General features: G+C 41.6%; 1 protein-coding gene across 4 annotated transcripts in view; it reads right to left on the bottom strand.

Annotated features, from left to right (window-relative positions):
• The window catches only part of LOC126416746 (multidrug resistance-associated protein 1), a 407893-nt gene that overhangs the window by 194273 nt on the left and 194827 nt on the right, over window positions 1–18793 (bottom strand). For all 4 annotated transcript variants that reach the window (XM_050084584.1, XM_050084585.1, XM_050084582.1 and 1 more), the window contains exon 3: window positions 17448–17561. In XM_050084584.1, coding sequence (XP_049940541.1) covers window positions 17448–17492 — 45 coding nt within the window. In that variant the 5' untranslated portion in view covers window positions 17493–17561. The remainder of the gene's footprint in view (window positions 1–17447; window positions 17562–18793) is intronic.

Below are 18793 nucleotides of genomic sequence, written 5' to 3'. Positions count from 1 at the left end.
TTGTGTATCTGTCGACCTGCCAGCACTTTCATTTGGTAAGTCACATCATCTGTGTTTTTAGATATATATTTCCTACGTGGAATGTTTCCCTCGTGATTCAATTACAGTGGTGAATGTGTCTGTGTTCATGTATATTTGTGCTAATTAACAAGTATGTAATAAGTAATATTATTCTGTATGCACATCTGCAAAAGTATATGACATGGTTTTAGTTTGTTCTCAACTCTTACATTATACAAATTCCAATTACATGTTTTTTGTTTCAGTTTCCTGTACAGTTGTTGACAATAAATTACTGTGATGGATTCCACTGTGTATTGGGATAATGGAAAACTTAAGGTTCTGACATCAGATGAATTCATGGCGATGGTTTGCCCTTCAGAGAGTGAAGATGAGCTGGAATTTGACAATTCTGACGAAGATCCAATAATTACTGTCCATGACCTTGAATCTCCAGATAGCGATAGTGACCCCGGAACTGATATCCAAACAGAACCAATTTCAAATATATCCAATACAGCTACAGGAAATGTTCGAAGGAAATTCTCCATCTCTTCTGGAAATTTGAACTAAAATTCCTGTTGCCAAAAGAAGAAATATTAAAAAAACAACAGGTTTTATGGAAAAAGCAATGTTTTCCTTCCTCTCCTGACAAGTTCCCATTCACAGAAAGAACAAATTACAGCTATCAGTTCTAGAGCTATCTACATTGTACCATTTTTTTTAAAATGTTTCCTCACTGATGAAATTATATCAAAAATTGTGGATGAAACAAATTTATATGCTATTCAACAAAATCCAAACAAGCCACTTGATTGTACAAATTATGACATCTATAAATTTTTTTACAGCATATGCATCATCAGTGCTTTGACTCCACCAGCCAACATCCATGATCTATTGAATGATGTATTTGGAATTGAGTAGGTAAAACAGACTATGTCACAGAAGTACTTCAAGAGATTGCATAGTACTTTGCTTTTCAGTGACAACCTGAAGCGATCAGACACCCCCCCCCCAAGCTCCTGAAAGTGACAAACTACACAAAGTAAGGCCAATATTAGACTACTTGAACCAAAGATGTCTTTCAGTACACATGTGTGAACGTCTTTCAATTGATGAACAGAACTGAGCTATCAAGGCAAGACAGCACACAAAGATAAACCACACAAGTGGGGTTCCAAATACACTATGCTTTGTGGTGACTTGGGGTTTGCTCACAAATTGAAAATTTCCAGCACACAGCAAAATGACCCTAAATTTCGAGCTGAGGAGGAACCTGATATCGGAGCTAATGGAAATGATGTTATTTGGCTGTCAAGAGAAGTGCCAAGACACCAGAATTACAGGTTACATTTTGACTGATATTATACTTCTCTGGATTTAGCGGTGTATTTGTTCAAGAAAGGAACTCTTGTGTATTGGTACAATTCAATGCAATAGAATTCCTAACTGCAAGTTCAGTGACAAAAAGAACTCAAAAAGGAATCACACAGTTATTCAGAAGAATTCACAACAAATTTTGAGTCAGTTGACATTTCTACTGTTTTGACAACAATGCTAGTTTTCTCTCCACTTTTGTTGGAGAACTTCCAAAATAAGAAGTGAGAAGATTTGATTCAAGTAAAAGGAGCACATATTGGTGCCTTGTACAGCAGCAGTCTCTGTATACAATTCCCACATGGGAAATGTTTATTTGCTTGACAACAATATAGGAAGACACCATATCAAGATAAGATCAAAGAGATGGTATCTTTGTCTATTTTTTCAACCTGCTTGATACAATGGTAATAAATTAATGGATACTGTACTGAAGAATGTTTCTTGAAAGAGCACCAATACACACACCCATGAATCAAGAGAGGTTTAGGATTCAGTTAGCCCACACTCTATGCCAGGGGCCAAGAAAGCATGGAAGACTAAGCAGCTTGGACCCAACAGAGGGCAAGAGAATGAAAGTTAAATCATTTTCACTAACATTAAAAGATGTACGACAAAATCCAGTAAACCAATGGCCAATTTGGAATGAGAAAAGAACATGAAAAATCCAGAGTGCAAAGGCTACACATTTGTTTCATGTGAAACATGTAATGTAAATTTGTGTTTGAATGAAACAAATAACTGTTTCACCTCATTTTACTAAAAATGAAATCTCTTAAACTTATTCTGATTACAATGTATTTAAGTTTTTTCTCTATTGTTGCAATTTTGATAGTTTTGTTTCAACATTTTGTTTTATAAGAAAAATATGAAAATATTCATTTGAATGAGGAAAATAACTGTTCCACCTCATTTTATGGATGTAAAGTCACTTAGTTGCACGCAGACACACTCCTAGTAAATTGTTCACTATTTTTGTTAAGTCTATAGTTTAGAAATTTTTCAGCGTTTTGCTCTTGAATTATCACTTGGTTCGATAATGAATGATCCGCTTTGCATATGTGCAAAGTGTCAAAGAATAAAACTTATCACTTAATTCCACTATATATGCGCAGCACTGAATATGTACAAAGTGTCAAAAACTGTAAGTGGAAGATTTTTAAAAACATTTTTCCTATTTTCTGTAACCCGTCATAAATGTGTATCAAATTACAGTTACTGAGAAGAAGAAAAATCGCATGATGAAGGGGTAACAATTGTTGGAATCTAAATGGAATCCCATGTTGTTGTTGTTGTGGTCTTCAGTCCTGAGACTGGTTTAATGCAGCTCTCCATGCTACTCTATCCTGTGCAAGCTTTTTCATCTCCCAGTACCTACTGCAACCTACATCCTTCTGAATCTGCTTAGTGTATTCATCTCTTGGTCTCCCCCTACGATTTTTACCCTCCACGCTGCCCTCCAATACTAAATTGGTGATCCCTTGATGCCTCAGAACATGTCCTACCAACCGATCCCTTCTTCTGGTCAAGTTGTGCCACAAACTTCTCTTCTCCCCAATCCTATTCAATACTTCCTCATTAGTTACGTGATCTACCCATCTAATCTTCAGCATTCTTCTGTAGCACCATATTTCAAAAGCTTCTATTCTCTTCTTGTCCAAACTATTTATCGTCCATGTTTCACTTCCATACATGGCTACACTCCATACGAATACTTTCAGAAATGACTTCCTGACACTTAAATCAATACTGGATGTTAACAAATTTCTCTTCTTCAGAAACGCTTTCCTTGCCATTGCCAGCCTACATTTTATATCCTCTCTACTTCGACCATCATCAGTTATTTTGCTCCCCAAATAGCAAAACTCCTTTACTACTTTAAGTGCCTCATTTCCTAATCTAATTCCCTCAGCATCACCCAGACTACATTCCATTATCCTTGTTTTGCTATTGTTGATGTTCATCTTATATCCTCCTTTCAAGACACTGTCCATTCCATTCAACTGCTCTTCCAAGTCCTTTGCTGTCTCTGACAGAATTACAATGTCATCGGCGAACCTCAAAGTTTTTATTTCTTCTCCATGAATTTTAATACCTACTCCGAATTTTTCTTTTGTTTCCTTTACTGCTTGCTCAATATACAGATTGAACAACATCGGGGAGAGGCTACAACCCTGTCTTACTCCCTTCCCAACCACTGCTTCCCTTTCATGTCCCTCGACTCTTATAACTGCCATCTGGTTTCTGTACAAATTGTAAATAGCCTTTCGCTCCCTGTATTTTACCCCTGCCACCTTTAGAATTTGAAAGAGAGTATTCCAGTCAACATTGTCAAAAGCTTTCTCTAAGTCTACAAATGCTAGAAAAGTAGGTTTGCCTTTCCTTAATCTTTCTTCTAAGATAAGTCGTAAGGTCAGTATTGCCTCACGTGTTCCAGTGTTTCTACGGAATCCAAACTGATCTTCCCCGAGGTTGGCTTCTACTAGTTTTTCCATTCGTCTGTAAAGAATTCGTGTTAGTATTTTGCAGCTGTGACTTATTAAGCTGATAGTTCGGTAATTTTCACATCTGTCAACACCTGCTTTCTTTGGGATTGGAATTATTATATTCTTCTTGAAGTCTGAGGGTATTTCGCCTGTTTCATACATCTTGCTCACCAGATGGTAGAGTTTTGTCAGGACTGGCTCTCCCACGGCCGTAAGTAGTTCCAATGGAATATTGTCTACTCCGGGGGCCTTGTTTCGACTCAGGTCTCTCAGTGCTCTGTCAAACTCTTCATGCAGTATCTTATCTCCCATTTCATCTTCATCTACATCCTCTTCCATTTCCATAATATTATCCTCAAGTACATCGCCCTTGTATAGACCCTCTATATACTCCTTCCACCTTTCTGCTTTCCCTTCTTTGCTTAGAACTGGGTTTCCATCTGAGCTCTTGATATTCATACAAGTCGTTCTCTTATCTCCAAAGGTCTCTTTAATTTTCCTGTAGGCGGTATCTATCTTACCCCTAGTGAGATAGGCCTCTACATCCTTACATTTGTCCTCAAGCCATCCCTGCTTAGCCATTTTGCACTTCCTGTCGATCTCATTTTTGAGACGTTTGTATTCCTTTTTGCCTGTTTCACTTACTGCATTTTTATATTTTCTCCTTTCATCAATTAAATTCAATATTTCTTCTGTTACCCAAGGATTTCTACTAGCCCTCGTCTTTTTACCTACTTGATCCTCTGCTGCCTTCACTATTTCATCCCTCAAAGCAACCCATTCTTCTTTTACTGTATTTATTTCCCTCATTCCTGTCAATTGCTCCCTTATGCTCTCCCTGAATCTCTGTACAACCTCTGGTTCTTTTAGTTTATCCAGGTCCCATCTCCTTAAATTCCCACCTTTTTGCAGTTTCTTCAGTTTTAATCTACAGGTCATAACCAATAGATTGTGGTCAGAGTCCACATCTGCCCCTGGAAATGTCTTACAATTTAAAACCTGGTTCCTAAATCTCTGTCTTACCATTATATAATCTATCTGATACCTTTTAGTATCTCCAGGGTTCTTCCATGTATACAACCTTCTTTCATGATTCTTAAACCAAGTGTTAGTTATGATTATGTTGTGCTCTGTGCAAAATTCTACCAGGCGGCTTCCTCTTTCATTTCTGTCCCCCAATCCATATTCACCTACTATGTTTCCTTCTCTCCCTTTTCCTACACTCGAATTCCAGTCACCCATGACTATTAAATTTTCGCCTCCCTTCACAATCTGAATAATTTCTTTTATTTCATCATACATTTCTTCAATTTCTTCGTCATCTGCAGAGCTAGTTGGCATATAAACTTGTACTACTGTAGTAGGTGTGGGCTTCGTATCTATCTTGGCCACAATAATGCGTTCACTATGCTGTTTGTAGTAGCTTACCCGCATTCCTATTTTCCTATTCATTATTAAACCTACTCCTGCATTACCCCTATTTGATTTTGTGTTTATAACCCTGTAGTCACCTGACCAGAAGTCTTGTTCCTCCTGCCACCGAACTTCACTAATTCCCACTATATCTAACTTCAACCTATCCATTTCCCTTTTTAAATTTTCTAACCTACCTGCCCGATTAAGGGATCTGACATTCCACGCTCCGATCCGTAGAACGCCAGTTTTCTTTCTCCTGATAACGACATCCTTTTGAGTAGTCCCCGCCCGGAGATCCGAATGGGGGACTATTTTACCTCCGGAATATTTTACCCAAGAGGACGCCATCATCATGTAATCATACAGTAAAGCTGCATGCCCTCGGGAAAAATTACGGCTGTAGTTTCCCCTTGCTTTCAGCCGTTCGCAGTACCAGCACAGCAAGGCCGTTTTGGTTATTGTTACAAGGCCAGATCAGTCAATCATCCAGACTGTTGCCCTTGCAACTACTGAAAAGGCTGCTGCCCCTCTTCAGGAACCACACGTTTGTCTGGCCTCTCAACAGATACCCCTCCGTTGTGGTTGCACCTACGGTACGGCTATCTGTATCGCTGAGGCACGCAAGCCTCCCCACCAACGGCAAGGTCCATGGTTCATGGGGGTATGGAATCCCATACGACAGTTATAATATGCGGTAAACAAAATATTGCAGAACTGAAGTTTAATTCTTGACCTAGAAGAAACAGGTCAATAAACATAAAAAGTGTTTATAACGTAGTAATAACTTGAGTACCTACTCGACAATAATAAAGAAATGATTTTCTAAGGAGATATTGCTGTGCACACTTACAGAATACACAGCTGTATCTTACAATCTTATATTTTACGCAAAACATACTGAAGCAACCGAAAATTCTCGATAATAGGGTATTTGTTTTCTTAAAATCGTCTTAAATTGTTGTCATTTTAGGCTCCTAATATAGTTTTTTTTTCCTCTGTAATTTTAGTACTCTTGTATAAAAACCGAAAAGAAATTCAAATAATTTGAAAGCTCGCTAAAATGCTCTATTCAGGTCTTTTATACCTATGACGTCACTGACTAGCTCGCTGCTCCTACTGTCGTAAAATGGGCACTGGATTACATGCATTTGCATCTTTGGCTCCTTTTCACCGGTTATTACATATTTTAACTAGGAACTAGCGGCGATGCATATTTTCGCTCCATGTTTACAATATTTTAATTAGACGGGCGGTCTCTAGCCCGATCTGGTTCTGATGTCTCACAGATTGACCGCGACCTAGAACTGCGTTCAATCGCTAATCGAGAGGCCACTGTCTAGCGAAATCATTACAGATGAGGAACAGGAAAAGGTAGACAAGAGTCAATGCTACTGCACCCGCGCCCCCGGTTAATCTGAAGTGATGTCATACCGTACGCGACGGCAACAACTAAATTAGCTTTTAGTCGCACGTCCATTGTTTCAGTTTATCTTTCTATTTACTTGTTCACAGTTAACGTGTTCACCGCTGTCGTGTGTAACGTGTTGTGCGCCATGTCGCCCGAATAAAGAAACAACGTTTCGTGGATAGCTGATCATCCTGGAACATTTACATATGACGGAATTTTTTTATACTGTCGAGTTTGCAAGAAAAACGTTTCGTGCAAAGAGTGTTTCAAATAGGCCAGCATATCAAGACAAGTCTTCATATCGCCGGAGTGCAGAGGAAAGAACCACGACGACAACTTCTGACAACAGCAAGTTGCAGCAGCAAAGATTTGTCCAAAAGTAACTAAAAAGGGTCGGTTTAACATGGAGCTATGTGAAGCATTCATTGCTAGCAATATTTATCTTCACAAACTTACAAACTCTATCTTCAAAGGCTTCCTGCGCAAATATTGTTTAAATCAAAATATACCAGACGAATCAATAATGCGTAAAATAACATACCGACAATTTACGTAAGTGTTCTGGAAGAAATACGCAATGCATTCAAGGATAGCATTACCTGGATTTCAGCTGAAGAAACTATAGACACTTGTGACAGTTACACTGCGCTTTAAAGGAAGAGCCTCCTCTTTCCCATTTAGCGGCCTGCAAAGAAGTAAATCATTCTACGATAACCAGATTTGTGAATGAAGGTGTTAGAAAAATATTTCCAGAATCTTCTGCATGAAAGGGCGTGTGTGTATTTCAGATGCCGCTCCCTATATGATCAAAGAAGGAAAAGCCCTCTGCGTATTTTATCGAAATTTGGTTCACAGAGTGCGTCGCTTTGCTGAAGAAGTAAGTTCCATGTTTGTGAATGTAAATAATCTGGTTTCATCCACAAAGAAAGTGTTTCTGAAGACTCCTGCTCTCATTAAACCTACAAAGAAAAACTACCAAATGTGCCTTTACCTCCCGAACAAGTGGTAACTCGTTGGGGTACGTGGGTCAAAGCTGTGGTTTTTTTATTTTCCGAGACCATTAGAAGGGTAGTAAAAGACTTCGATAGTGCACAAGCTTTGGCAGTTTGCCACCGCATGGAAGCTTTTACTGATTCCGGTATTACGAGAGAGACTGCTGTGATCAGCTCTCTCATTTTTCCCATATACCTGCAAGTGTTAAAAAGCTTGAAACTCAAGATTTGGCGTTGAATTAATCTAGTCAGTTAATGAATAAAATTGTTTTAGTAAACTCCTCGTTGTCAAGAAAACTTAAGAAAAGTTTGAAAATATTTGAAACAATAACCCAGGCTTTGAACCTTTCTGCCAAATGGATGGTTTTATTAACGGGACGGGTGAACTTTTACCAGAAACACTAAGTGCCAACATAGCACCCAAATTCAAATACTGCCCAGCTACTTCAGTTTATGTAGAAAGGTCCTTTTCTGCTTATAAAAATGTTTTGAGTGATCGAAGACCCAATCTTACCACCGAACATTTGGAACAGTACTTGGTCATTTATGTTTACAGTATTAGAAAAATTTAAAATAAATTGTAAATGATGCTTTGGTCCAGTTGTATTAATTAAAAGTTAATGCTGTTCAAAAAATTCGTGATTGTATGTTGTTTTTTTAAACAACATATTACGGAGTTTTTGAGCGTGCCCCTTTGCATGTGATCTCTGTATGTCGGTCCAACATATCGATAGTTCCGCTACGACTCACTCATATCGCTTCCATTTGTTACCGACAACAATAGCAAAGAAGGAACACGAAACACAGCGTTCGTCCCCATTTTGCAAATTTTTAGAAAATAATCTCAGAAAGGCCCCTTCCTAACCTCTACCAGAAAGTATTCAGAAGATGGTATTAGCGTTCTAAATGTACCGATTTTTCGCGTGGCCGGCACTCTCCTCGTAACTGACACGCAGAAGTTCGACTTCGAGATATAATGCATGCAGCAACTACCATGTTTTTTTACTATTTGATCTTGCATATTTCGACACTTTTCAGGCAGTTTTTAAGCATTTTTCCATGCACATTTTCATGCATATTTTAATTTTTTTATGATGCATATACTCCGGTCTGTAATGCTAATTCACAGTGATGTGTTGTTTTGGAACTTACGTTTCGGAAATTGGTTTACAAATGTATAGGACCACATTGAACAAATACGTCTATAATAACTGGTGAAATATTGGTGAAATATTGTTTTAGAGTGTTCCAGAGAATGAGAAAATGCGTAAAATGTGATTAGACTGTACAGGCAAATTGTAGACGCTCGAGTTCACTAAATTAAAAATGAGTTGCATTGTGAAGTTAATTTACCTCCGAGATATTCCCCCAAGAGGGCTCACCGCTCTTTCGCGGGTTCCTGCTTGGCTACCTTTGCAACATCTTTTCCCTTCCGTGCTGCATGTCTATCCTCTTGCTGTTTTCCCCTTCCTTAGGAAACATGTCTGGGATGTTATTGGGAATGTGTTCTGCATATTCAGTCACCGATACCAGAACAGTTTCTCCACTGCCTTTCGTTCGTTCTTTCTTTTTTCGTTCCCTTCCCCTATCCTTCCTCCGCTTCGGCGTTTGAGGAACCTCTTCCTCCTTCCTCCCTGTGCGCTCCCTTAAGTCCGGCCCACGCGTCTGACGCGTAAAGGGTGACTGGGTAAAGCATAATTTCCAGCCATATGTCGACAGGTAGGGGTCTCACGTACCCCCTGGTACAGGCCAGGCCCAGGAAAGTATGGTTGCCTGAGCTGCTACCTTCCCAAATTGCTGATTGTTCACACCTCAGATCACCTGGCAGAGGGGCCAATCACCTAGGGCGGGTGCACCCCCTTTGTGAACAGGGCCCCCAGTTGGAAGGAGTGCGCCATCGGAGGCGCTGGCAATCATGGGGGATTTTCTCGTAATCAGCCAATCATCCATCCTCGTTGTAGACCACGTCTACCAATATAAACGGAATGAAGCTACCTATTCAAAGACCTTACTAGGCGCACCAAGGTTCCTCGTGATTTCACGTACTGAAGACTGTCAGTCCTTTGCAACTGTAAATCTGTTTCCCAGTCAGAAAGGTGTTGATGGATGCAATTGCCGCCCCTGTGAAATCCTGCTCTCGTTTACGCAATGGAACTTTGCTTTTGGAGTCTACTTCTGATTCGCGAGCACAACTGTTCGCCACTTCGCCTTTCCACGGCCATCCTGTTCGTGTCGAGGCCCCTAGGACTCTGAATTCTTCCTGTGGTGTTGTTTACACTACGCTGCTCGATGGTCTGAGGCCGAAATCCAAAAGTACCTCTCTGACCAGTGTGTCATTGCCGTCCATCAGTTGATGAAAAAGGTAGATGCCTCTTTAGTGCCCATGCGCGCACTCTCTCTCTCTCCTTTCATAAAGTGGTGCTTCTGTCCAAGATCAAAGCAGGTTATGAAATTATCACAGTCCAAGCGTACATTCCGAACCCACTGCGCTGCTGTAAGTGTCATGATTTCAAGCACATTAGACTTCTTGTCGATACCCAGCCCAATGTGTAACCTGTGGTAAGGAAGCGCACGTGTGCGATTATCCACCTCCTCCTCCCCGCTTCAATGGCGACCATGTTGCCGCCTCTCCAGATCGTCCCATATATCTCGATGAGCGGGTTGTCCAGGAGATTGTCCCGTATATCTGGATGAGAAGGCTGTCCAGGAGATCCTGGTAAAGGAAGAAGTACCTTACCCAGTCGCTCACAAGTTATTGGTTAGTTGCAAACCCTGCATTCTTATATCTGGCACTTTCAGTACTGTTCTTGCTGGATTTCGCTCCATGAAGGGCATGGCCACGCAGATATGCGACCTCAAATTCAGCTCTGAGGTTATGAAATCGCCCAGTGTCACAGTTGCATCGCCGTCTCTTCTTCCAACTGTATAGCAAGCCCTCAAACTCTCGCCTCACGAGGCAAAGTCACCAGCTACACGACAGGCTGACCGGAAAGGACAGAAGGAATACTCCAGTGAAGATTTCCTGCGTCCCTTCAGCCAACCAACATCTGATTCTTCTTCTGCCTTCTCCAAGAAGGCAAACCGTTTTCTCCTTCACCGAGTCTAACATCCTCTTCGACGGTGTCGCCACGTGATACTCTCGTCCGACCGGCCTCCGTGTCACCAGTGTGCACAGCCAACCGTTATTCTGCCGACAGTAGAGGAAAGCAGTCACTTCTGTGGACTTCACGGAACAGGATCCTCCTGCCTCTGTGCCCTGTAGCAGCGAGTCTTCGCATGCTGGTACAAGGCCGCCGCCGAGGTGAGATGCGTTCATTTTTTCCTCCTCATGACTCTCCTCCAATTGAACGTTTGCGGCCTTCGATCCAACAAAGAGGATATACAGCTGCTTTTAGAATCGCAGCGTCCACTTGTTCTCTGCCTTCAGGAAACAAAATGGCATCCTTACAACTGCTTTTTTTTTCGCATTTCTTCCCAGTCCGTTTTGACCTCCCCTCGAGGTCGGCATTCTATCTCATGGAGTCATGCTGCTCATACTGGATGAAATTCATAGTCAACTCATCTCCCTGACTACCCGTCTTCAAGCTGTTGCAGCCCGCCTTTCCTTCCTCACTTGAAATTTTCCCTCTGACACATACTCGAGCGACAATTTCCCGTGTGTTATCTGTCTGCTGACTCCTACCCCACCTGCGTGCACACCCAAATGGTAGCTTAGTCAAGTCGACTAGAGGCTTTACTCCTCCCTGGCGACTTTCGACGAACAACATTTCCCCAATTGTGATGAACTGGTGGAATATCTTACTAACGCTATCCTTAGCGCCACAGAATGTTCCTCGCACTTCCTCTATACCACATCGTGTCCCGGTCTCTTGGTGGACTGAGGCATGCCGCGACGCAATTCACACGCAGACGTGCTCTCCGCATTTGTAACTGTCATCCTAGGATGGCAAACTGCATTCATTATAAACAGATGCGTGCAGTGTCGTCATTTTCTTTGGGATAGCAAAAAAGTTAGCTGGATTTCATTCACTTGTTCTTTTAACAGTTCCACTCCCTCTTCTGTTGTGTGGGCCAACCTTCGGCAGCTTTCTGGGACCAAGATCCATTCCCCAATTTCTGGCCTGATAGTAGCAGACAATGTTACAGTGGACCTTATTGCTATCTTCAACACCTTGGGCCACCATTTTGCGGAGATTTCGAGCTCCCCCACTGTCACGTTACCTTCCTCCATGGGAAACGAGCAGAGAAGGCTCGAGCGATACCCTTCTCTTCTCGGAATCGTGAGTGCTACGATGTTGTCTTTACTATGAGGGAGCTAGATCATGCTCTCACTTCATCCCGGTCTTCTGGCCCAGACCCCGTTCACATTCAAATGTTGCAGCACCTTTCTGCGGGCATGCACATTCCGTTTAATACGTACAACCGCTCTCCGGGTGGAGGGCGCGTTTGTCAAACGCTGGCGTGAAGTCTGTCATATCCTTACCTACGCCCGGTTAGGTAGCTACCACTCAAATTCTCTCAACAGCTGTTATTTGCAAGGTGATGGAACGTACGATTCATGCCTGGCTGGTATAGTGGCTCCAGATGATTCTTATTATTATTATTATTATTATTATTATTATTATTATTAGTTGGGTTGATGGGGCGCTCGACATCACAGTCATCAGCGCCCTGATAGTGGCTGCAGTCTCATCATTTACTAGCCACTGCCCAGTGTGAAATTCGAGCGCGCCATTCTGTTTATACCATCTCGTCACTTTTCTACCCATGTCATGAATGGTTTTCTGCGGAAATCCCAGGCCGTGGCTGTATTTTTCGATTTGGAGAAAGCCTACGACACCTGCTGGGGGACTGGTATTCTCAGTAGTCTCTACACGTGGGCCTTCCGTGGCCGCCTGCCCTGTCTCATTCAGGCATTTTTAGAAGACCGAGTTTTCAACGTACGTGTGTGTTCTGCCTTGACGGACACCTTTATCCAGGAAAACGGAGTGTCTCAGTGTTTCGCCCTGAATGTCGTCCTCTTTGCTGTCGCAATCTCCGGCTCCCTTTTTATTGACAATTTTGCCATCTACTGCAGTTCTCCACGGACTTCTCATTGAGCGGCGTCTTCAGTGATGTCTCGATGGTCTTTACACATCGAATATTTACAATGGCTTTCGTTTTTCTACTGGAAAAACCATTTGTATGAATATCTTGTGGTGCAACTGGTTTCGTTCACCGTCTTTCCGTTCACTGAAACCACGTAATTCCTGGGGCTCATGCTCGATAGGAAACTTTCTTGGTTCTCCCACGCGTCTTACCTGGCAGTCCACTGTATGCGGTCCCTCAGTGCCCTACGTGTCCTACGTGTCCTCAATGAAACGTCCTGGGGTGCAGATCGGAACACCCTCCTCCGCTTGTACTGATCCCTTATCCGTTCGAAACTAGGCTATGGGTGTTTCATTTATGGATCTGCACGTCCGTCCGTCCCTCTTACGCCGTCTCAATACGATCCACTATCGTGACATCCGTTTGGCCACTGACGCCTTTTACTCTTGCCCGGATGAGTGTGTGTATGCAGAAGCTGCCGAACTACAGCTGTCCTACCGCCGTGACTTTCTCCACAGCAGATATGCGTGCCGTTTGTCATGCGTGGCCATCCATCCTATGCCTTTTTCTTCGGTATCTCCTTTGGTCGTCAGTGTGGGGCGTGTTCCTCTGCTCTGTTACCTTCTGGAGTTCGCTTTTGGCTCTTACTCTAGCAGCATAACTTCACGCTACCTGCAACTTTCCCAGAGGGTGTGAACCCTTCACCACCTCGGCTTATTGCGGCGGGTCGTGTTCGTCTTGGCCTTCATTCGCTCCCTAAGGACATCACTCCAGCTTCACTCTATCACCTTCAGTTTCACGGCATTCACATGGAGCTTCGCGATAGTAACTTTGTTTACACTGACGGGTGTTCGACTGACCGTGGTGTCGTGTGGGCCTTCGTCATTGGCGCCGACGTTTTTCGTTATCGACTTCCGGCACACTGCACAGTATTTACAGCAGACCTCTTCGCCGTGTACCAGGCCACGCAGTACATCCGGCGACATAAGCTTTTCAATTGTGTCATCTGCTCAGGCTCTTTCAGCGCCCTTCAAAGCCTTCTGTGTGGTGTACACCGTCCATCCCTCAGTGCAACTGGTCCAGGAAAGCTGTCACTTGCTCACTCCTGATGGAGCCACTGTGATGTTCATGTGGGTTCCTAGTCACGGCGGTCCGACAGGAAACGAGGCTGCTGCCAAGGCTGCAGTCCTTGTACCTCAGCCCGCTAGTTCTTACTTTCCCTCAGATGATCTCTGTGTCGCCGTCTGCCAGCAGGTGGTGTCACTTTGGCATCAAGAACGCTGGTCCTCCGTTCATGGCAACAAGCTCCGGATTATTAAGCCTCTTCTGGCGGCTTGGACGACCTCCGCTCGGCCCTCTTGCCGCGATGAGGTCATTTTAGTTCTTAACATCTGTGGTCATCAGTCTCCTAGAACGTAGAACTACTTAAACCTAACCAAACTAAGGACATCACACACATCCATGCCAGAGGCAGGATTCGAACCTGTGACCGTAGCAGTCGCGCGGTTCCGGACTGAGCGCCTAGAACCGCTAGACCACCGCGGCCGGCGTCATTTTAATCAGGTTGTGTATTGGGCACTTAGCCATCGCCATTTGTTAAATGGTGCACCCCACCACTTTGCGCACATTCTACCTAACTTTTAACTGTCCGCCATTTCCTGACGGAATGCCCTTTTTTAAAAAGCGCATTCGTTCCCGTTTGTGTTTTCCGACTGAGTTATCAGCCGTTACAGCGAACGACGCACGGGCTGTCGACCGCGTTTTGCTTTTTTTATCCGTCGTAGCAAAAGTCGAAGGCCATTTAATGTTTAGTTCTGGACCTCCGTTTCCCTATGGCGGATTTTATAGAATTTTTTCCACGTCCCTATTTTTAGCTGTCTTCTGTTGACTGGGATTGACGTGTAGTCAATTAACTCCTCTCTGTCTTCGTGATTTATAGTTTTGACACGGGCGCGTATGACCCTACATTGTTTTTGTTTTGGGGCGCAAAAACAACAAACCTACGAAATATGATTTCCCACTGTTACACACCGAGAGGTTGCGCAGTGGTTGGCACACTGGACTCGCATTGGAGAGGACGACGGTACAAACCCGCGTCCGGCCATCCTGATTTAGGTTTTCCGTGATTTCCCTAAATCGTTTCTGGCAAATGCCGGTATGATTCCTTCGAAAGGGCACGGCAGACTTCATTCCCCATCCTTCCCTAATCCGATGGGACCACTATTACAAGGGAGGACAGCGTCATTCAACAAAATAAAACTCAGTGAAAATTGTCGTACCTTATATCAGGCTCGTAATTTGGTAGCTCAGGTGGTAGAGCACTGAAGTGAAGAATTTTATAAGATCATATCCATAGGTCGCTATTTCAAATCCGACCAGACAATCCTCTCATTCAGATGTACGAAACTTCACTACACCGTTCAGAAACAGTATTACTGCGTATTCCTCGCTGTTTATTTGGGCTTACATTTGCAATTGTTCACCCAAGTCGCGTTCAAAAAGATACTTTGTAATAAATGTGACCAAATATATATATATATATATATATATATATATATATATATTTACTTTATTAGAAACGATCTATCTTCGTGCTGTACAGTTAGGATCCTTATGGTTTAAACTTTTAAACTTTCGTCATTTTGCATAAAGAAAAAGTAAGTCTGCTTCAGACAGTGACGTTAGTTTAGACACACAAACAACACAGCCCTGACGTTTGTTACACCTGCATCTTGCTTGCAGCTTGCTTTATTTCTCTCCGTATAGAAAACCTCATCGTTTTACGCGTCGTTGTACTGTGGGCGTATATATACACTACTAGCAATGCTTTCCAAAAAAGTGAATGAGTAAATGCATTTATCGTCTATTGCCTATTTCTCAAATTAATATTAATGTGAAGCTGTATACAACACATTCCACCATAGAAATAACTGCTACAATCAGTTGTCACTAGTGCTGTTTTCGTATTTCGTGTAAAATTTTTAAAAGTTCTTGGGTTCGAACACGTGACTTTTTGAACCGCAGGCAGATACACTATTCGTTACGCCAGCGAGCGCCTGCTAGAATGCGTGTGTCTACCTAGGTTCTTTTATAGAAGAAATCAGCACAAAAAATTTGCCAAGAATAATTTTACTGTGCTTTGGATCGTATGACTGGTAGTCTACAATCCTGTTATAATACACAAACTCATTTGCAAAAGTTCTAACATTCCTTAGTTTTTAGTGAGTTTAATGATATTGCAAGGAGCAGGGAAAAGAATTTCCACCGTTGCACATATCGCCGTTCTTAACGCCTGGAGCATAAACTCATCAACTTTTGCAAGGTTTCCACTATCAGCGTTCACAAAATTCCTTCTATTGTTATTTAAAAGTTTGATTGCGTTTCCCATAACTAAATAGCTAAACTGTATGGAGAAAAAATACGTAAAAACCTCTTAACTTCATTTAACACTCCTGTAACATACGTATAGCTTCGTTTTACTCCTTGTCTGTGACGTCACCAGAACTGCAGCCAGTAGCAGAGCTTTTTCGATCACGTGACCGAACCTTGATACTTCATGATTTTTTTTTTAAAGCTTCAATTATATGAAAGTAACAAGTATTTTGTGAGAATGCTGACCGTAAATACTATTATAATCGATCAGAATAACAATCCTAACCATGTTCTTAACATAGGAAAATAGCCTGTTATATCTTTTTCGCGTAAATACACAATGATATTAAGGAACGATTGTTTTTGAACGAGGATAATACTGCTGCCAAAAGTTATGTTTATAATCCACGTTAGAATTTTGTGCGGCACTCGCAAATGTCCAAATATACACGTATCTCATGACCGTCTTCGCAGGCCTGACGAGTCCCATCATCTACCCTACTCGTAACTCTAATAATCTCAAAGCAGCTATGATTTTCAAGCCCCTTCTCCACAATCGTGGACTGGTTCTATAATCCCTTCTGAACTGATTAAGGCGATCTATATTCCCATTCGTTCATCGAAGCAGGTTTTTACATGAAAAAATTTAGACATTTCACACTTCTCCAAAATGATAGTTATTTATTAGTTAAATAATGTTGGCTATACAACGAGGAATCACGTCCACGGTACAGGTTTCGTTTAATCACAAACTGCTCTTAAGTTTTTGTTTCCAAAGAGATTTAACTGGCATTACAGCAGATAATACGATTATACTAACAAAAAATGGGATAGCTACACAAGTCTAAAGCGAACCTACTTCGAAGTAAAAATAAGTATAGTAACGCAATTAGATATTTTTTATCGGCCGAACGGATGAAAACATCCCAAACTGACCCCTGTAAATTACTGACTCTTGTTCCAATACTATAGAAGAGAATATGTACATTATCACCAATGACACTTGACTAAATTACCGTAAACAAACGTACCATATGCTAATATTTTCACAACTGAAACGCACAAAAAAAATTGCTAATTAGGGCTTACTTTTTCTCAGCAGCTTGTTACACTTCCAAACTGAACAGGCTGGACAAATATGATATGGATAGAAAGGTAACAAATTATTCATGGGAAATACATTAATGTCTAGTATTGACAAGATAACGAGGTTACGAATGATTCATGGGAAATCAATGTCTAGTATTAACAGCACTGTAAGTTCTGATAATTTGTAAGTTAAGCAAAGGAAAGATTATAACTCACCCAAAACGGCGAACCGCAGAACCGGTCTATGGATTCGAATGTCATGCTGGCCTTCTGTTGTACACTGCTATCTGTCCTTTTTCTCCTTTACCATCATCCACTCCCTGTGGTCACCTGTAAATGCATCACATATGACTTTTTACATAAGAATGTGCAATATAACAACGTGTAAAAATCTATCCAAATAATAATAATTGTAGTAGAGGGCCTACCGTAATTCTTCAGGGGTGTTTTTTTTAGTGCATTAGTGGATTGTTTGCAACTTTTGTGTGTTTTAATGATTAATTCTGTCAGGACTCATTTATGTTAATGTTACAAATATTTCTTACATTTTTTCTACGAAACAATTTTAAGTAAACCTCGCATTTCAATTGCTATATTAATTCCACCGATTTATTAAGTATATCAAAGTAGCCAGCGAAAAAAGAAGGGGGGAGTGAGGGAGGGGGGGGGGGGTGTAGAAGCCTACGCTTCACCTGATGGTAAAGAGCAAGGTGTAGTCTCTCTACTTCTATTTGCTTCATTCTAAAATCTGGGAGGTGTATCAAAAAGCTGATGGAGGGCGAAATATATTTAGCAAAATTAGATTATATTAGATTTACCTGTCACAAGCACTGTATGAGTTCAGACAGAATTGGAACCGCAGCGCTGAATGCAACCTGCACTTTGAAAACAAGCGTAGCTGCTTGAAATCAGAAGCAACACGTTTCCATACAGAGTGTGACGGCTGTCAAAATGGGATGAGTGAATCATGAAAACGTACTAATAAGGTTACTGACGCAAAATGCACTTTAGAGCAGAGTGTACGCTTGCTTTACGCCAAATTCAACTTTCTCGCCACAAAAAAAACTTTCACTTCTACAGAAGAAAACCAAAACTGATACTTGTAAATAACACTGGAACTTGCTTATTTTTTCCACTGATATCTAAATGTGCATTTGGTAGCAGTAATTCAACCTTTGGTCAACAACTAAGCAACAAGAAATTTGGAATTTTATTAGCGGGAAACGTAGGTAATTAGTAAGACAAGTTTTCCCTATCATCCTAATAGCCGAGCGTTTTTATTTTATCACCAAGTGGAAAATTAACAAGCCGCTTTTGCTTGAAGCTACCAAATGAGAAAATTCTACTGAAAATATCTATTGCCAACAGGAAACAAATCTGCAGGTGTCTCTTAGCGTGTTTATCACAGTGATTTACAAAACTAACGAACTAGCGTCTTTGATTGTGAACTACACACAATAATATAACCCGCTGAATACGCAGCGGCTGGGCAGAGAAGTGGCTGAAAGCAAATTGAGTTATATAATAACGTTATGTGCAATAGTTGATTTTTTCGTAAATAT

This window comes from Schistocerca serialis, chromosome 8 (genome assembly GCF_023864345.2).
Source record: "Schistocerca serialis cubense isolate TAMUIC-IGC-003099 chromosome 8, iqSchSeri2.2, whole genome shotgun sequence".
Lineage (NCBI taxonomy): Eukaryota > Metazoa > Arthropoda > Insecta > Orthoptera > Acrididae > Schistocerca > Schistocerca serialis.
This window is presented reverse-complemented; position numbering and strand designations above follow the sequence as displayed.